The following is a 21,273-nucleotide window of genomic DNA, read 5'->3' as shown; positions in this document are numbered from 1 at the left end:
AGAGGTCAAGCAGAGAACAAATGGCAGCAATCACCCAGAGGGCTGAACCAACCAATATTAAGGAATTTATACAAGGCAATGTTACTCTGGAACATAGCTGGCTGTAAAGTGGAAACACAGCTTGAATATTGTGCCACCTTTGGTGGGAAAATAAAAGAGAACAGCAGCTCAAGCACAAGCAGGCTTCATTGACAACATGGAGTTGAAAAACAAGACTTGTGAGGTCTTTTTTTGCTGCCAATCTTATTGACGTGGAAGAGTGCAAACAATGTGCGCACAGTGAATGCGATATGAGGGAACACAAGAAGGCAATTATACTCTTAAACAGGCTCCGATGCACATGCGCACTCACTAAGTTAGCAGCTCTACAGTCAGCTTGTTCGCAGAGGTAGTTCAGAAGTTAGAGTATGTCAACTCACACACTTATAATAGTGGAGAGCACATATAAAGAGAAAACTGGGTGAACAATGAGTGATTATATTGTCACAATCGCAATCACGGTAGTGCAACTTTGCAGGGTTTTAGATTACACACTGAGACAAGTTTATGTATGGTCTAAAAAGGAAATAATCCAGTCAAAGCAAGTAGGCAGAAATAAAAACCCAACTGATTTGGCTTGCAGTACTGTGACTTCATGAAAATGGCAGACCAATGCACCAAGAGTCCTTTGCTAGTCACAAATGTAACTGTGACTTCCAAAGTACAAACGCAAAATCTTTGGTTCAGAAAATGGGTCGGCAACAGTGGCACAAGAAAGTGTTAAAGACATGCCAGCAGTCATTTCTCATGCAATTATTCTTTTGAAGAATCTAACTGCTACTCACATCAGAAGAAATGATAAATAGCAGTAACCTGCAAGTCCAAACAAAAGGCAACAAATACAGGCACTTTGACTCATGCAAATACTTAGCTCAGAGAGAAAGGATTTCTCAGAAAGTGCAAATCTTAACATCATTGCAACTGCTGTAGAATTTCATAGCATCTAAGCTGCAAGCAACCATAGTGCAAGACAACTTTAAGTTCAATCCCAATAAACAAAGTTAATTAGTAATACAAATTGGCACATTTGCAGATTGCTCCACAATAGGGAAGGTACCTAAAACAAGCAGTTCAGTCACTTTGACTCAAAAAGGAGCATGGTCAGACTTAAGATTCATACAGGAAAAGTTTAAAGTTTTAGGGCAAACACAATCCTTGGTATGTTATGACGGCCAGAGTCTCGAATGAGTGATAGTGGAAATGAATACGCCAAACTCCGATTCGCAGTGACAAAGACTGGCTTGCACAATTGAGAATCAACTGAAAGGAGATCACCAAAATCAGATTCAATGATCACCAAAATCAGATTTAAGGATACTGTTATCCAAATAGCTAAGATAAGAAATAGAAGCAGAAGTAGGCCATTTGGCCTGCTCCACCATTCATCAAAATTATCTCTGATATATCTCAATACTACTTTCCCGCACCCTCATGTGCCTTGATTACCTTAATATCCAGAAATATATTGATCTCCATTTTAAATGAACTCAACAGCTAAGCATCTACAACTTTCTAGACTAGAGAACTTCAAAGATTCACCATCTTCTGTGTGAAAAAATTCCTCCTCATCTCAATCCCAAATGGCCTACATGTTATTTTGACATTATAGCCCCAGTTCAAGATTCCTCAGTCTCTGGAAAAATCCTCCCTGCATTCGACCAAATACAATACCACCTAGAAAGATGCACTTATTACAAGGCACATATACATCTCAAATTTTGATTGCAAGAGACGCCAGTTACTTCTTCATTGAAAAGCCAAGTGGAAGAAGAGCTTATGAAATTCAAAAGAAATCGAGTTTTAGTAATTCACAGTGATTGGCCAAATGATTTCATGCCCAAGGTGGATAAAACAGCAAGATTGCCCAGGGACCACAAGGTGACTTTAAAATCAGAAAATGTTCTTTACTGACATCATAGGAGCAATATGCACAGTTGCTAGAACCAAAGATTATTTTTTACAGTACATGGTCCATTGCACACTTAAGCACAGCGGAACATGGATGAGGACTGTCAGACTCTATTTTAGGTGGTCCTTTGGGAACAAAAATGACTTACCTCCACTCCAGTTCTATGGGTTCTCAGGCCAATGAAGAAACTGCAGATTCTGCCCCTGGTGGGGCAGGAAGTACTTGACAGTGCAGACAGGTCAGCAGTTTGGGAGCGCTGAGATCCTTTTGCTGTTTAAATTGGGTTTCTGATGCATGGACTTGTGGTTCTCAGTGCCAACCTAAGCTCTTATCCACTTTGAGCAGTCAATGGACAGTAATTCCTATGAGTCAGTGGGAACGTTGCACTTTTTCCAAGAAAGCTTCAGGAACATTTTTGAATCTTTTCTATCAACCTGGCAAGCCCTTGCTGGAAGAGAATCAGAACAGAATATCTTGGGAATCTTGGGAACAACATAGCCAGCCCATTGAAGCCAATTGAGTATAACTAGGGCCTCAATGCAGGGACATTGACCTGGGAGACGATGCTGCCACTGGCTCACTTATTCTGCCAGTGGAGTTGGAGGATTGTGTAGAGACATTGTCAGTACTGTCTCCGGTGCTTTGACATGCCAGCTAGAAATAGGAAGACAGGGACATTGCTGCCAGGTAGACCAAAAGCTTTGTGCCTGTCTGAGAATTTGAGCTCCAAACACTCTTATCCTCCAATGGCCAAGGGATATGCTGTGCCCTGAGGGCAATGAGGAAGTTCCTCATCAATGGCTACTTTGTTGAAAGATGGTTTCCAAGATAAGGTTCACGTTCTCATTGTAGATTATCCTAGTCAGAAAGTGGCATTGTACAGTGGGGAACATTGATTGGAATTGGAATTGATTTATTATTGTCACAAGTACAGAGGTACAGTGAAAAGCTGGTCTTGCATACTATTTATACAAATCAATTTATTACACAATGCATTGAGGTAGTACAGGGTAAAATAACAGAATGCAGAATAAAAGTGTAACAGCTACAGAGAAAGTGCAGTGCAGGTAGACGATAAGGTGCAAGGTCATAACAAAGATTGTGAGGTCAAGAGTCCACCTCAATGTACTAAGGTACCATTCAATAGTCTTATAACGGTGGGGTAGAAGCTGTCCTTGAGCTTGGTGGCACGTACTTTCAAGCTTTTGTATCTTCTGCCCGATGGGAGAGGGGAGAAGAGAGAATGTCTGGGGTGGGTGGGTTCTTTGATTATGCTGGCTTCTTTAATGCGGCAGCAAAAAGTACGGATAGAGTCCATTGAGGATCTATGTTTTGTGGATTTCAAGTGCAAGAACCATTGTGTGCTTCAGTGAACAAGTTAATGATGACTTGGAGCTCAGCCTCCAAATGCAAGCCATGTTTATATACTGCAGCTGAACAACAGTACTGAGGTTGGAGTGACGTTGGTCCTGGAGTAGAGGCGGTGAAGGTTGGACGGTTTCCCAACATTCCTGCAGATCAACTTCAGTCCAGCCGGAAGATAACTGGAGGAGAAATTAGCTGAAAGAAAGATTTAAAAAAGTGTCAGGGCTTGACAGCAGTCTGCACTAATATTGAATCCGCTGCATGGTAACTGATTAGGATCACAGTTTGCATGCCAACGTTACGCAAACATAAGATAGAAGAAAACTTCTGTAAGCTGCAAAATTTGAGGAGTATGGTCCATTGTCCCTCTTGATTGACAGGGTCAACAGCTTTAATAGGTCAAAAAAGGCCACATATAATGGTTAGTGTTGTTCTCTGCACTTCTCCATGCCTCCAGATAAACAGAATCCACTCTGTGATTCACAGAGCAGCCCTTTGACCACTAGAGGAAGTAGCTGAGGAGGATCTTGGCGATGACTTTCCCTGTGGCAGACAACAGGAGGTCAGATTTGTTTCCTTTCTTGAAAGTGGTCTCAATTGTGGCATCTCCCAAAGTCCCCTGGCATGTTCACCTCTTCCCAAACACGGGAGATGGCATTAAGAATCTGACACTTAAGTTCCTCATCACGAAGTTCCAGAACTTTAGCATGAGTACTGCCTGCCTCTGAGGCCAGTTCACACTTATTAAATCAGTCCTGGTTCTTTCTGATACAGAATCCAAGAGTCTCTTTGTAGGGGCTAATTATGATGGACGTTAGGACAGTTCAGATGTCATGGACACTTTACGGCTCCTGTTGGTGGAAGTCAACAGGTTATAAGATGCTGTCTCAAGAGCTCTCTTTGTGGGGATGTCTCAGACCTTCAGCAATGATCTTCTTATGCTGATGTTTCTGTTGCTGATGATGTTTTGGGGCCAGGTTGATCGAGTTAACAAAGGTGGTAGTCTATCCAAGAGTCATTGTTAACTGTCACAGCATGGGTAATAATCTCTCCCTCAGACAATGGGACAATCTAACATATGCCAGTATTTGGATTAGTTTTCCTGATTTCTTGTGCCTGTGTCCCTAGTGAGATGGGGTATTGATTATGATAAGGTCATGCTCCAAGCATTAAGTCAAGAGGATACTCCTGTTGGAGTTATGTTCTCAATTCCTTACTTGCCAATTGCACTTTGCCAAAAAGTTTCATCTTTTCAAATCTTGGCTTTGAAGTTGCAAGAAGATTGGTATCTTCCTCTGGGATGCAGGCCAAGAGTTTTTTTTTTCCGCAAGGTCAACGTAGAAAAACTCCTTGGCTGTATCTACAACTTTCAAGGTTGGGGTGTATGCACTGATGACCATAGAATGCTGGCTCCTTATTTGAGTGGGATGGTAAGTCATGAGATGTCCATGTGTACCAAAGCAGTAGCTGTCAAGACATCAGATTACCTCATTCTCAGTAGCAAAGCCTACCCCATCATGGTGTACCCACTACCTTGTTCTTTGAACTGGACATCTCCTACCTGCCATGTATCATCCAGGGTAGTGATGTCAAAATAACTGTTCCCAAGCTATGACAACAGAGCAACATTCAGATCAGTGACTGTTGGAAGTGTCCATGATGATCCTGATGCTCCAAGCCCTGAACTTCATATTGAAGAGCGGAATATGCCTGTGATTGACATTTTAATGTGGGTAGCCATAGCTCACCAACTATTATACGGCTTTGAAAAAGCAAAGCCTTCAGTGGCAATGGCACCAAAATGACTGGAAACCAGGCTTTGTTGCTTGGATATGAACACGTATAAGCAACCTTTTGAACATACATGAGCGCACAAATACACACACGCCCTTGCCTGCTACCTCCCTTCCCTCTGAAGTACTGACATTGGAATCTTTTATTGACATTTGGAAACTGTGGGAGTAGACAAGATCTCATCGTGGGCTGTCATCCAAAAGGCAGCACCTCCAGCGTTACAGCACTTTGTCAGCTCTGCATCAGGACATCAGTTCAGATCTATGAGCTCAAGTTTCTCGAATGGAAATCGAACCCGGCACTTGGCAATTCACGTAGATCATGGGTGGTAAATGAGCCGGGATCCTGCCCTCAAAGGGCAGGAAGATCTGCCAAGTGCCCACGGAACGGGAGGGGACGACTATGACCGGCCAGCAACGACCGGTCGGGTCGGGCCGAGTGGCCTCCCTGGGCTACTGCTGCTGCAAACCCAGCGGCGCTTCCAATGCCTCCCGTGGCCGTACCTGTGCTGACCGTCCACGTTCTCCAGGGAGACGGTGACCGGCACGGTCTCGATGAAGGAGGCCGCCTCCCGGGCTGCCGCGCTGCCGCCGTAGGCCGACGCGTCACCGCCGCCTCTCCCTCCTCTGGCGCCGGGCGCCGGGCCCGTCCTCACCACCGATGCCGCTTTCCGGCACAACTGTGCCGCGAAGGGAGGCACGGTGAAATCGGCCTGCGAGACGCGGGCCCCGGAGCCGCCGCTCGCCTCCGCCGCTTCCAGGTCCATGCCGGCGAGGACGCGGACGCGGGAGCCCGAGCCTGGGGCCGGGGCCGGGACCGTGCGCGCACCCAGCGGCGGCGAGTGGAACTGCAGGAGGGGGGCGGGGGCAGGAGGACGTGCGCGCATGCGCCGCCGGCTGGCACTGCCGCAAGGCCACGGGCGTGCGCCTGAGCGCGATTGCGTTGGTAACCCCGGCCGCCCAGTCACAGCGGCACCTAGCATTTACTCGCAAGTCGGCACCCCTATGGTGTTAAAACTCATCATCGCATTTGGGTGGGGTGGCCTTGAGGTGCCGCCTCTTTTCCGCGGGGGCGGGGCCATGTGAGGGTAACCAGCTTGCGCGATTGGCTGGAGTCGCATCAGGGGGCGTGGCCTCACGATGACGTCGCAGGAACGCCGGGCTCTGATGGCTCCACCAATCAGAGGACTGGAAGGGTAGTGGAGATTGACAGGAGCGGTCAGACTGCAGCAGCCGGGACGGCGGGTGGAGGCTCTGCAGTGTTTCGGGGAGATGGAGCCGGAGCAGCTGACAGCCCCGCAACAGGGCAAATCGCAGCTAAATGCCGCTGCTGAGGATGTGCACCGGGATGGGTCAGAGGCTGCAGAGGATGGTCAGTATTTCGCACCCTGTCTGTCTGCGTCCAGCCGGTAACCGCTTCGTCAACAGTTGGCCGACCCACTCATGTGGAGAAATGTTTCCCTGTTACTCGTCTGTATCACAGTCACAACAAGTGCAACATATTCCTCTGTGCAACACCCAGCATACTAACGCTATAAGGACGTTCCCTTTCTGATCATAAAAACGTTTGCTTGACAAATCTTTATTGCCTGTGGGTGGGAAAGTCTTTGTAAGGGGAAAGGTGTGGTGCGCTTTATTTTTTTTGAAACGACGTTTGTGTAGCATTTAATGATCTCTGTACTTAGTAAGGTTCCCTATTTTACCTAAAGTTTTTGGTTTGCAAATATAATTATTGCTATTGGTTAGTAGTATTTTTTTTAATCCAAGCTAAGCGGCAGGGTATTCAAAATGACATGCGAGGCAGCCGAGGGATTAAAAGGAAAACAAATAAAACTGCAGGTGCTGGAATCTGTAGCACAAACAGAAATGCTGGAAGAACTCAGCCACTCAAGCAGCATTTGTGAAAAGAGAATCCAGTCAATGTTTCAGTCAATGCAAGTGACCCTTCAGAGGAGTTGAGAGATTAAAAGGGTTATACTTAGCAGGTGTGCTGCTGTAATTTGCACTGTACCTTTCTCCCTTCTTCCTTTCCCCTTCTCCTCTTCTCCCCCCCCCCCCCCCCCTTTTTTCCATTGTTAGGTATCAGTACTTGTAAAATAACTCTGAAAGGAAGACTTGGATGATTTACGATTGCTCGGATGAAGAATGTGAAAAATGCTATTGAACAAATGCTGTGTTGTCAAAAAATTCAGTCAAAGGCCCCTACTGGTTTCAAGGGAAAAAGTAATGATAGTCTGAAATTAAAACAAGGAATGCTGGAAGCACATTTCAAGAAGATGAGCCAAGACCTTATCTAGTGTTCAACCCTATCCATCTTTGAATAAGAATTTCAGTTGCATTTATTGTGACTTAAACTGCATACATAGAAAATAATGGAAAGAGTTGTGTGTATATGTAATGATCAAATTCTTTTGTCTAAATCTTCACTTACACTAATTGGCATACTAGTGGTTCTCTTTATCAAGTGATTTAAGAGTAACTGAGGAAGTTGGGTAAGTGATGGTGAGAAGGGGAGGGGGGAGCAATGTTAAAGTTGATCAAAAAGCTATTTTGTAGGGATAAAGACATTTGAACAAGCCAAATGAGAACTGATTAATCAGTTCCAGTTACTTGATTTTAAAGAAAGCCACATTAAAGACTAAAACAACCTATCGTATCTCACTAAAATTGCATCTTCCCACTGATAACACTGCTCATTTTAGTTATCTCTTTAAACATAACTGCTTTCCAGTGATGTCGGTTTGGATTTTTAATTTGCTTACAAAGTCAGGGGAAGGCAAGGTGGTTGCAGAAGTAGTTCACTCTTGGCAAGGCACAATCCAATCTGCTGCATGCCTTCACAGTATTTGCCTCTGTTAAGGTTTTGTGGAGATTCCAACAATATGACTCACTTGCAGCAAAAATAAACTGTTTGTCCGTTTGAGCTATGCTGAACCCATTTGGCTGCTCACTCCCTTGCACAGACTTATTAATGCAATGGAATGAGATTATTATTTGATCCTAACAATAACTTTTTAAAATTTATTATTGTGTAGCTATGTGGTCGAAGAGAATTGCGCTTGCCTTCTGAAAGCACTTACAGCTGTAGCTGTGTATCTTATGCAATTGCAAAAGGCAGACATAAAACTATACTCTGAAGTTTTAAACTATATTTTAGCAAATGTGGAGCATGTACAGGATCCTTTACAGTAAAGCTCATCAGATATTGCAAGATCCATTTGATTAAATAAGTTCCATGGTGATATTCTGAATCATTTCTCAAGAATAATGGGAACTTCACTTGTATTGTTATCCAGAAAAAGATCCATTTATACCTATTCTGTTTTCTGTGTTAGCTAGCCAGTCTTCTGTTGATGTTAATGTGTTCTCTGACACTGTGAGCTCAAGAATCTTTGTGGAACCTTGTCAAATGTCTCCTGAAAATCTAAATCAACCTGTGAATGATGTTCATTCTGGAAGTGAACCTAAGTGCTCTTTTAGTCTTTTAACTACTTACTTATTTTATGTGGTGATTGCTGGATCGATCAGTGTCTAATCTGTTCTGTTATTTCCATTAACCTAACTGCAAATCATCAGCATTAGCGGGAATATTGTAACAAGATCAATGGATCAATTGTCAGGGATGCCATAAAGGCAGCTCTTCTCAGACAGTACCTCACAAAAAAAAAAGCCTGTTAACTCCCATCTAACAGGAGACAAGAGTTCCATAATTTTTTAAGCTGTCCTGAAGTCCACCATAATTGGCATATGTGAAGAAACTCTTGGCTTTTCTACAAGATAAACAGGACTGGTTTGATGAGAATAACCAGGAAATTACAGAGGTAATTGATTGTAAACACCAGGCATTTCTGGATTGGAAGCTGCACTATTCCTCAAGGGAAAAGAAGCCATTTTTCCAGCAGAAAATCCATTGCCTAAAGAATAGTTGGGGTGGAAAGATCACAGAGCTCAGTAACTTTTTCACAAGAATGACATGTGAGAATACCTCAATACTGTCAAATACACGAGGCCCCACCCCACTGAGAGCCAAGAATAGGGGTGAACTTATCAAGGACAGAGGCAGTCAATGCTCCCTGGAAGCCATCCTACAGCAGCCTACCCATTCCAGCCTTGCCACCACTCCTGATCAGTCAAGGTCAAAAGGCCTACATCTCGACAAAAAACCATGAAGGCCTTGGGACCATACAGCCTCCCTGATGCAATTCTAAAACTGAAGAGCTTCAGTCTTGAATCCACAATCACCCACTTTCAGGAAAAAGAGGATTTGGCAGAAAATCTTGGAGATGCCATAATCATGATTATCTTCAAGAAAAGAGACAAATTAACTGTGGTAATTAGTGATGGGTCTCCCTGCTGTTTGCTCCAGGGAAAGTTATCGTCGGGACTATCCAAAACCACCATCGCCACCCATTGGCTACAGGGCTGCTTCTGAATCACATCGTGTATTCCAATCATCCAGAGGCATGGTGGATATGATTTTCACCATGCCACAACTCTGAGTGCAGAGAGTAGTGCCAACCACTATGCATGGCCTTTTTGATCTCACTTGAGTCTTGATTCCCATTAACACGGAGGGAGTGTGAAGTATTCTCAGATTTGGCAGTCCACAGAAATTTGTCTCCATCTCAGATTTTACGATGGCATACAAGCCATGTTCCTAACCAATGATGTTGAAGAAGATCAGGTCAAACAAGACAGCATCATTTCTCCAACATTTTTCTCAGTCTTTCTGGGCTCAGTTATGCATCTCTCCAATAAACATTCTGCAGGAGTGAGCTAATCTTCAGAACTTCGGTAGTTGAGCTGTAGTATGTGTACTGCACATCATGGAAACCAGTCTCCCCTCCATTTATGCTGTATACACTTCTCACTGCCTCAGTAAAACAGCCATCGTAATCAAAGACCATCCCACTCCGGACATTCGCTCTTCTCCCCTCTCCCATCAGATAGAAGATACAAAAGTCTGAAAGCACATACCACCAGCCTCAAGGACAGCTTCTATCCCACTATTGAATGGTCCCCTAGAATGATAAGATGGTCTCTTGACCTCACAATCTACCTTGTCATGGCCTTGCACCTTATTATCTACCTGCACTGCACTTCCTTTGTAACGTTATTCTGCATTCTGTTGTTGTTTTCCCTTTTACTACCTCAATGCACTGTTGTAATGAAATGATCTGTACGGATGGCATACAAAACAAGGTTTTTCACTGTACCTCAGTACACATGACAATGATAAACCAATTTACCATGCTTCTGATGGTGTAGCTTGGAGTCAGTTCCAAGTCATCAACTCATTTTCTGAAGCATACGAGAAGATGGGCTGGACGTGCAACATCTGCAAGACAAAGGTCCTCTACCAACCTGACCCGCTATTCAATGCTATCCTTTGACAATAAAGATTCACACCAAGACTCTGGAAAATGCACACCACTTCTTGTATCATGGGAGTCTTTTCTCAGCAAAGATGGCTATCAGTGATGAAATTTGCCATTGTCTTCAATGTGCCAACACATTGGTTACTGAAAAGAATGTTTGAAGATCAAGACCTCAGACCTGACACCGAAAATCATGGTTTGCATGCAGCAGTATTAACTGCCCTCTTGTATGCTTCTGCGTTCTGGGATATCTACAGCAGGCATCTCAAGGCACTGGACAATTACCAACAATGGTGTCTCTTCAGAGTCCTCCAAACTCAATGGAAGGATAAGTGATCCAATATCAGTATCCTATCTCAAGTCAATATCCCCAGCAATGAGGCACAAATTACACTTAGCTCTGGACAGGTCATATCATTTGCATGCCCAACATCAGACTCCTGAAACCAACACTATTCTGAGCTCTGTGCTGGGAATAGATTACCAAGTGAACAAAAAAATTATTCAAATCCTCAGTGGAAAAACACAACATTCACACTGGCTCTTTGGAATCTCTGGCCCAGGACGGCTCAAAGTCGAGGAGGTACATAAGGGATGGTATTGAGAACCTTGAGTCCATGTATCATGAGCACACACAAGCCCTATATAATGGGCAGAGGGAATGCACAACATCACAACTGCCTGCCTACTTTGTCTGCTCTGTCAGGCACAATCTGTCCCATCTGAGGAAGAGTTTCCATATTGGCCTCATCAGTCATCTCATAATCCATAGAACCAGAGTGTAAGCAAGTCATCCTCTATTTTGAGGGACTGCCTAAGAAGATTTTATTTTACCACTTTTGTGAATTTGCTTATCCGTGCACCCATATCCTCAAATATTTTTTTACCACTTAAACACCTACTTTCTAAAGGAAATTCTGGTTTTATTCTTTATATCCAAAAAGTACAACCTCGTGTTTGTCTATTTTGAAGTTTAATTACAAATTAAATGGACATTCTTCAATATTATTAGTGTATGTTGTCTTGGTTCTCTGTATTAACTATACCTAGCAACCTGCTCACAAAAAAAAGGTAGTATTTGCAAATGTTTTAATTGGACTTCCAATTCCTGGATCTAGATTGTTTTTGTATGCCATAAATCAGTGGTTCCTGCAGTGACCTTAAGAAAAAATCATTTCAAACTTTTTTCTAGTTTGAGTGACTTTTTAACCACTTACTCTGTGTTTGCAGCCAGCTTATTTTCTCTATTGCTTGCCCCTGACTTCAGATTCTCAGACTATTCTTTTGTTTGGTACAGTTCCTCAATGTTTGACAATCAAAAGATATTGCTTTGATTACAATTCTCTGTGCTTCGTTATAATTACAAATGCTTCAATAGAGCAAGATCATCATCATACTGACCAATTTTTAAAGGAAAAAATATTACTGCGTGTGGTGAGTTGTCATCATTTACTATTCGCCTACGAGAATCCATGGGTGTCAACTTGCTCTCCTGATGCAATGGACACTTGCACTGTGCAGTTTATATCACAAGGACGTAATGTATTTTCTTAACTGTTCAGACGCTGAGTACTTCCTGAGCTCCTTTGCATTATGGTGCATCTTGTTTAACTTTTATTTTTAATGCTGAACTTCATCCAGAAGTAAGTTACATCATGTTAGCTTTTGCACTAAAGAAAGATAAAGCTGATATATGAAATTAATGAGTTTCTTTTGGTCTGTTCTAATTTTTCAGTGGAACCACTAAATGAGGAACAAGAGATATCAATAGAGGAACAAAAACAGAAGGCCAGAGATGGTGATGCAACGGCACAGACTGAGGTAAAATTAGATCTTTGTACAAAGGAATTTGGTGATGGAAATATACTCAGTTAATATCCATATAATCTCAATCTCCCTTTATGTCAATAATCTCCACGTATTTTACACAAGAAATTGAGAAGGGATGTGCATAGTTCACTTGTCAATCACCAGTTTCACCAAGTCCAACCCCCCCTTTCTCCCCACCACACACATCAGATGCATTTTGTCTGCTTTATAGAGCAATTTGAAACTTCCTTAATTTCATAAGATAAGATCTTTATTAGTCACATGGACATTGAAACACACAGTGAAATGCATCTTTTGCGTAGTGTTCTGGGGGCAGCCCGCAAGTGTCGCCACGCTTCCGGCGCCAACACAGCATGCCCACAACTTCCTGACCCGTACGCCTTTGGAATGTGGGAGGAAACCGGAGCACCCGGAGGAAACCCACGCAGACACGGGGAGAACGTATAAACTCCTTACAGACAATGGCAGAATTGAACCCAGGTCGCTGGCGCTGTAATAGCGTTATGCTAACCGCTACACTACCGTGCCTGTATGTTCCTTATAAGTGTAATATTTTACTGAAATCACATTCTAATTGAATTTGCATTGCTTAGCTGCTGTTGCAAACATGTTACTTGTATCTTCCTTGCCTTCCTACCAGAGATAATATTTAGTGTGACACTTTCTCATTTATTCTGTTGTCAGTAATCATTCAACCTGGTAGGCATAATGTGAAAGAGCACTTTGTAACTAGTGAGATTAGCCTGGCTGGTGCAGGGAGGGGCCATTGGAGATGGCCTAAGATTGAAGCTGGCAAGAGTTGTATTGAAGGAAATGTCATATTTGTTGAATTAGTGAGACTTTGAGCAATTGGTATTGAGATGACTGCAGTATAAAAGTGTCTTCAGATCTCTGAGAGAAAGTTGAAGCTACTGTTTTGAGCAACTGTTAAGCTCTTCCAACTAATCATTTTGTACCCAGTTGTAGGATATCTGCAAGGCCCTGCATTTTCTGATGTGAACACAAGTTTTAAGGTTGTTGTTCAGTCATGCTTGATATAGATTCAGTTTGCTATTTGTGATGTGACTACTTACGGTTTTAAGCATAAATTGATTCTGTGCAGTTGCAGGATGGCAGGTTTACTATAGCAGTGGGAAATTATTCAAAATGTCCATGATGGGTGGAGAGTAGGCAGAGAAGATTGAGGAGAATTGATACAGTGAGTGGCTTCATCCATGCCTGGACCACCCGTCATCGACAGAGACAGCACAGAATCGAACCCTTTGGCCCACCACGTCCATGCCAATTTTTTGCCCATCTGCACTAATCCATTTTGCCTGTATTAGGTCTGCTCTATGCCTTGCCTATTCAAGTGCCTGTCTGAATGTCTCATAACTGTAGTGATTGTACCTGATATCACCACCTCTTCTGGCAGTAAGTTCCAGATATCAACTAGTCTGTTTTTAAACAAAAAACAACTTCCCCTCAAATACTCTTAAACTCTTTCCTTTCGCCTTAAATCTATCCACTCCTGTTTTTTTTTAAACCCCTTCCATGCGATCAAGATTCTGACTATCTTCCCTATTTATGTCTTTCATAATTTTATATCTTTATCAGATAATCCCTCAGTTCCTTTGCTTGAGGGAAAGCGAGCACAGCCGATTCAATCTCTCCCCATAACCAAAGTCCTTCAATCCAGGCAACATCTTGATGAATCTCCTCTGCATGCTTTCCAGCGCAACCACATTCTTCCTGTAGTGCGGCAACCAGAACTGCACACACAACCCCAAGTACAGAATAACCAGTGTTTTGTAACATTGCTACATAATGCTATAATTTTAATATTCTGTGCCCTGATTTATGAAGGCAAGCGTGCCTTGTGATGCCTTCACTACTTTCCTGTGTTGTCACTTTTAGGGAACTATGAATTTGAACCTCAAGGTTCTCCTATTCACCAACATTCCTTAGAGCCCTACCATATACTGGATCTGTCCTACCCCATATCTGACTTTCTAAAATGCATTGCCAGGATTAAATTCTATCTGACAACTCTCTACCCAATTTAAGTGACCTTTGTCATTATCTGCAACACCAACATTTGTGTAATCCATAAACTTATGAATCCTACCTTCTACATTCAGATCCAAGTTGTTAATATATAGAGCAAACAACAAGAGTCCCAGCAGTGACCTCTACAGTACACCACTGGTCAGAGACTTCCAATTAGAAAAGCATCCCCCCTCCACTACCCCCTGCCTCATATCAGCAAGCCAATTTTGGATCCAATTAGCCAGCTCACTTTGAATCCCTTGTGCCTTAACCTTCTGGGCAAGTCGACCATGCAGGACTTTGTCAAATGCCTTATGAAAATCCATATAGACAATATCTACTGCCCTGTCTTCACCAATTTTCCCTTTCAAGTTTCCTTTGCTCTTGCCACCCCTCCTCCTCTGCAACTTGATGATTGTTTTCTCTTTTTTCCAGTTCTGATGAAAGGTCATTAATCTGAAATTTTAACTTTGTTTCTCTCCATAGATATTGCCTGAGTATCTCCAACATTTTGATTTTATTTCATCCATGTAAATTTATTAATGACTTTTCAGCACAAGGGTACCCCTGACAAGACAAGCACTTATTGCCCACTCGTAACTGCATCTGAAAAGCACTGAAGTGCTTCTAATGAAGCTACTTCCTCAATGCTATTCAGTAGTGTTACAGGACTCCGTGATGAAAAAGGAACGGTAATGTGATTCCAAGTCAGGATGATTTGTGACTTGGTGATACCAAGCTAGTCTTGGTGATGGATAATGTCCCTGATTCAGAATCCATTCTATGCCTTGTTATTTATAAGAGATATCTTTATTAGTCACATGTACATTGAAACACACAGCGAAATGCATCTTTTGTGTAGAGTGTTCTGGGGGCAGCCCACAAGTGTCGCCGTGCTTCTGGCGCCAACATAGCATGCCCACAACCTCCTAACCCGTACATCTTTGGAATGCATGAGGAAACCAGAGCACCTGGAGGAAACCCACGCAGACATGGGGAGAACGTACAAACTCCGTATAGACAGCAGCTAGAATTGAACCCGGGCTGTAATATGCTAACCGCTACACTACTGTGCCTGCTTTTCAATGCTGCTTCTAAATGCTTCTCAATATGGAGCATGAATCATCAACTGAAGGTGAGTGGCAAATTGTAATCAATAGTTCACCTTCCCCAAATTTAATCTGATGCCATGTGATCTCATGGGATCTGGAGTCAATGTTGAGGATTCTCAGGTCTTTACTCTCTTTCCTGCATACCATACAACTTCCTCCCACCTCTCCCCCAACCCCGACTGATGGCTCAGTCCTTCTAGTGGAACAGGATGTACCCACGCATCGAGATGGAGGAGTCTGGTACGTCGTCTGTGGGGCATTATTCTCTTAGTAGGCTGTAGGATGGCTCTCCCAATTTGGACCCCAGTGCCCAGATGTTTAGGAGGAGGACTAGGCTGGTAGTGATTTAACTGTTGCTGAGTTTTTCTAGGTTGATGCTGGATGGTCCATCTAGTTTTATTCTTTCTAAGCTTGAATGTAGCAGTTATGATTCAACTGAGTGGCCATTTCTGAGAACATTTAAAATGAACCACATTGTTGTGGGTCTGGTTACAAGACCAAGGGTCAGAGAGACTGGCTATCTTGCAGTGAATGACTTGCTTCCCACCTCTTCAGAGAACTCCCACCATCACCAAAGCACATTAGGAATATGATGGAATTCTCTCCTCTGTTTAGCAAGGAGGAAGACTCCACCAAAATGCAGCAACACCTTAAACGTTCCCTCCTCAACAAATAAAACATTATGCCAAATGTTTTGCAGTAACTCATCAAGGCTGCTTCAGTAAGAGCTCTCAGATCTGCATCCCCTCCACCTAGAGGGGCAAGGACAGCAGGCACAAGGGAACATCACCACCTGCACATCATCCTGACCTGGAAATGAGTTGCAGTTTCTTCTTCATGCTGGGTCAATCCTAGATCTCCATACCCAATCCATGTAGATCATGTAATAAGGGTGGTCCTACAAGGACTCAAGGAGATGATTCAGGACCACTTACTCAGTAACAACCAGTGTTTTTTTGTTTGAGGTAGCAAAGCATTCCAAGGAAGATACTATTTAACAAATTGTGGCACCAAATCACCATATTAAGTTAGATGACAAATGTTTGGGCAAAAGTTGGTTTTAAAGGGTACTTTGTGTGTGTGAGAGAAGAGGGAGAAAAAGAGAAAGTATTTGGGGATAACCAATCCTTAATTGGAGGCCGTGAAGGGATTTAAAAATATGATGAGCATTTCTTTAAATGAAACTGTTGCTCAACAAGAGCATTGGGTGATGGCTGATCAGGACACATGCGCAGGGGTATTTAGGATATGAAATAACTGAGTTTGTGTCTTTTAGGCTTTTCTGTTCAATTTGAATTATTTCAGTTTTAGTTTTCAGCAAAATGGGATTTTTTTTTTTAAATCACTCAACGTGCAGCAACTCTTGGTCTTCATGAAATACAACTTAATCGAAATCAGCAACAACAATTCTAAACTAGTCAGGACTTTTACACCTCACCATCATGCCAAGGACCCCAGTGGATCCTGCATGGGATTGATCAGAAATCATTTGAAAGTGATGTGCAGAATTCTTAAAGCAAGATGAATGAAAATATAAATTCCACATCCTGTACATGCAATGTTGGCGCAAGAGTTTTGTCAGTGGGGAAAGTGTGTTTTTTCCAGGTTGGCCTTCTGGTGTTTTTGACTGAAAAAAACCTCGCTCTTGAATATCTTGTATAGCTGGCACAGCTGGATTAAAGTAAATGGTATTAGGGTAACTGGGTCACATTACTGCAGACCAGTTTCAATTACATGATTTGAATACTGCTGGTACTATCACCAACTAACCAAGTTGATATGATTTTAAGGGTCAGTCTGGTTTTGTGTATACTCTTGTTAATTTTTTTTTTCTAGGCAAACCGTTCATTATTGCAATAGGTTCTGTATTATCAGAGGTGCAACCTTTCATGTGATGAGTTGTTATTTACATGTTCACAGAAGATCCCAAGGGTCATTGGAAAGGGGAGCAGCAGTTCTTGGTGTCCTGGTTAGCACATGTTCTTAATTAAAGCAAACATGTAAACTTGTTGTTCAATTAGTTTATCGTCTGGATGAACAATGTCTCTAAATCATCTGTATCTGCTTTTAATTGCAGAGTAGTTAACGAAGTCATGAGAAGATGAGACGGGACAATATTATACAACTATATTCTTATATACATTCAGACCTGCTTTATTTATTTTTTGATCAGGGTTTCTTGCTTTTGCAACATTTTTAATTGCTGTGAGTGTAAATATTTATAGCCTGCATCTTTCAGTGCACCAGCCTTTGCGTTACAACTCATCTCCAGCTCGCACTATTGTGTGATTCTACTATTCTGCCACAGCCTGCCCTGAAAGCAGATTTTGTAAGCATTTATGCAACAGTGAATTATCTAGGAGATGAGGTATGGAGTCCTTACTGAAAACTGGGTGCAAGGGAGGATTAAGAGCCTCTGGGCTTGTAATGAGTTTCAATTTAACTTTTTCTCTGCACAGATGCTCTCCAATCTAATTATTTCTGTTTTGTTTTATTTTCCAATCTATCTTTCTTGGGTGCAAACTGGATGAAGTCTCACAGAGAAATTTTATCAGTAACAATTTTGTGAACTCACTAGATCAGACCTTTCCTGATCCCAGCCACACTATTTACCGTGTCACCTAATTTACTGTTGTCGGCAAACTCAGATGTACCTTTAGAGATATAGAGATACCAGTATAGAGATAGACCTTCACTAAACTAAATGTCTAAAATGGCACAGCAATCTAGAAATATCTTGGTAAGCAAGTCTGTGTAATGTGACACTGCAGTGCAGTAGTGATCTGCTTCCTGCATGCCAAAGCACTCTAAAGGAGTCTTCCAGCTGCTCCTGCTATGTACAAGAAGGCAATTTCCATTGTAAAATTAAGGTGTAAAATAGTATTATTTGCAATTCCCATGAGTAGAATCGCAAATCATTTATGCATTATCAACGGGGGAAAAAATGATTATTCCTCTACGCACAATATATTTTAAAAATTGCTTTGCAGAGTTGCATAAACGTTTTACTTTTTTGGGTCTTTTTTTGTGTTCAAGCTAATTGTTGGCCATCTTATGATTGATTAAATTCTGGCCACCTACCTTGAGAGTGTATGTAGGCCTAGGAGAGGCTGTAGTTCCAATCACCAGAATGATACCAAGACCCAGTTAAATTTTGAAGGCAGACTTCATAGACCAGATTTTTATCCACTTGAATATACTAGAGACAGTCTCATTAAGTAAATGTTAAAGCAGTTGATCAGGTAGACTCTGGTGGAGATTGACCAGAATAATACATTTGGAGCGAATATTTTTATTTTGCAGGTGATGTCGGAAAGCATCTGTTCACTTATCTCGTGCCTGAGAAAACTGAGTGTGGGTCGGTTGAAGTCGTCTAAACAGTGATTGAATAGATTTTTGTGCGACGAGAGTATAAAGGGTTCTGCAGCCCAGATTGGTAGATGGAGTTAAAATAAAGCCAGATTGGATTCATGACCCCACTGGTAGTGGGTGGCTCCAGTGTGGGCTGGTCACAGCTGACTGAGACCGCCAAACTATTGGTTGATTTCAGCAGACCAGCCCTATGGCACTCTCGGTGCCATTTGTCCATTGTGGTGCAGGATAGGTCACATGACTGACCCTCATGCATGCTGATGACATCATTTCCTTTGTTTCTTAGGTGATGGACATGGAAGCCCTTTGTGATGATTTTTATCTTGTGTCCTTGGGAACAATATGTGGCATGAAATTTGGCACATGTTCCTCAAAGGATGTCATTGACCAGTGTCACTGAGGTTACCATGTCAATAGTCTTTAAAGTGTTTTTTTTTAAATGCAAGCAGCTAGGGTTTGTCAAAAGACCTCTCACCTTGTTTGGTACTTTGGGCAAAGGTTACACGGACATTGTTTACCAAATTCACTCATTAGAGGCTTCCAGCCATTCAGCCGTCTAGTTGAGCGTAAAAAATCTCAGACCTAAATGGTGAGGGTTGCCTGTCAGTGCAAAGGATAGGAGTTTTCACCTATCGGCAGCAGGGTGAGAGATCAGCTTTGTTCATGAGCAAATAACCAGAAGGTAGCCAGATTGTCAATTAGCAAGCTACTGTGTTGATCTGACCATCTTTCAATGAACAACAAAAGTAATTCTAACAGTTACTCCCATAACTGCCAGTTTGCTGGTCGGGTAGCCCATTCAGATAAGTTGAGATCTTGTCCAAAACTTGCTTTAATTGCTGATTATCTTGCTCATTTGTAAAGCTTCATGCTAAAAGATGCATTAGATTAGTCTATTATTAAGAATGAATGGTGTAAATTTACATGGAAAAATTGTTTAAACAAAGTCAGAACTGTTCCCTGCCCTGATGAGGCTCCTTTCCATTGGTGCAACAGGTCTAGTGCTTTGCTTTTGTGAGTAAAAGAACTGGGTTTTGCACAGAGAAGAAAAGAAGTGACAATAGCTTGGTTATTCAAATGTCACAGAATGTTAACAGACTTAGTATAATATCTGACAAATATCAACCATTTTAAGTTCTTGCAATGATTTCCATTTTGATCATCTATCTGGCAAAGTTATCTGAGCATCCAACTCATTTGCATAATATATGCACACACACTTGGTTAAAGCATATGTAATACAGTGCTTATATTGCACCTTGGTCTCAGTGTTTTCAGGGAAACCGAGGAAGGTTAGTGGCCTTGTTTTAATTTAGGGCAGATAAGGTTGCTACAGTGTATCGGAATAGTCTGGGCATGCGTATTTGGTATGAATTAAAGTAAATTCATCTTAACTGAAGCAGTCTCTAACAGGTGGATTTGGGTGTTCTTCGTATAGATTGTATATTTTAGGTTGTCTTTTACAATTGAGGCAGCTGACTATAGCGAAATGAATAATGTTTGAGGTTTGCAGGCTCTCTTCTTTACAGTTAAGCAGTGCAGCTAATAATTTGGATGCTGCTGTCATCTTGATAATGACAGCTAGAAGTAGTGGGAAATGAAAGCAGTACTCTAGCTGATCCAAAAGTATCTCTGTGGAATAGGCTGCTTGAAATTGTGGAGCTGACAGTTTAAAAGAACTGCCCAATTAGCTCAACTCTCTACTCTGGTCAAATTGCCTTGCGAGCATTAAGTATTTATCAAATCTCCTTTCGATTACTTCTATCGGATGTTTCCTACACCTTTGCAAGCAATAAACTTCAGGTCATAACATGGTGTACTTTCTCATTTTGCTGCTAGATTTTTGGCAATTGCCTTGAATCTATGCCCTCTGGTTACCTTTTACCTCTGGCAACCTTTTACCTCTGGCAGTGGAAATCCAGTAAATAAAGAAGGAACACTCTTCCCCTAAAATATTTTCTGCCCTCATGAGAACATCATTTTTGATATTTTCTCCATATAATGGAAGCTTCTCATGCCTGGTAACATTCTAGTAAATCTCCTTTTATGGATTGATCGCCTGAAAGGTGGGGCCAAATATTGGCCATGGCAGCCAGCTGGGACCAACCCAATGATGTCTTCAACGTTTATTGAGACTTCCTTGTACCTTTAAAACTGGGAAAGTTTTCCCTTTGTCGGGCAAAATAATTTTAACAAAACAGAAGACTACCCATCTTTTGGGATCCTTGACCAATTTTACATGGGAACGTAAAAAACAGGAGCGATAGTAAGCCATTCAGTTCCTTGATAATGGCTGATCCAATCTTGGTTTTGACACCACTTTTCCACTCTCACCATGCCCCCCATGTCTGAATCGCTGCTTGAATATGATTAATAACTCTGCCTCCATTGCTCAGGTAGAGATTCCAAAGATTTGGGAACCTCTGGGAAAAGAAATCGCTCTTTGT

At 42.2% G+C, this 21,273-nt stretch overlaps 2 protein-coding genes across 4 annotated transcripts in view; one reads left to right on the top strand and one right to left on the bottom strand.

Moving 5' to 3' along the window:
- The window catches only part of LOC127583295 (uncharacterized), a 42,136-nt gene extending 35,920 nt beyond the window's left edge, over positions 1-6,216 (bottom strand). For all 3 annotated transcript variants that reach the window (XR_007958241.1, XM_052039142.1, XM_052039129.1), the window contains exon 1: positions 5,611-6,216. Coding sequence is in view for 2 of the 3 variants with exons in the window: in XM_052039142.1 (XP_051895102.1) it covers positions 5,611-6,089 (479 nt within the window). In the remaining variant the exon portion in view is untranslated. The remainder of the gene's footprint in view (positions 1-5,610) is intronic.
- Positions 6,217-6,245: 29 nt separating this feature from the next.
- Positions 6,246-21,273, top strand: part of LOC127583289 (wolframin-like) — a 31,583-nt gene continuing 16,555 nt past the window's right edge. The window contains exons 1-2 of the mRNA XM_052039115.1: positions 6,246-6,478; positions 12,220-12,305. Coding sequence (XP_051895075.1) covers positions 6,379-6,478; positions 12,220-12,305 — 186 coding nt within the window. The 5' untranslated portion in view covers positions 6,246-6,378. The remainder of the gene's footprint in view (positions 6,479-12,219; positions 12,306-21,273) is intronic.

Source organism: Pristis pectinata, chromosome 2, assembly GCF_009764475.1.
Source record: "Pristis pectinata isolate sPriPec2 chromosome 2, sPriPec2.1.pri, whole genome shotgun sequence".
Lineage (NCBI taxonomy): Eukaryota > Metazoa > Chordata > Chondrichthyes > Rhinopristiformes > Pristidae > Pristis > Pristis pectinata.
This window is presented reverse-complemented; position numbering and strand designations above follow the sequence as displayed.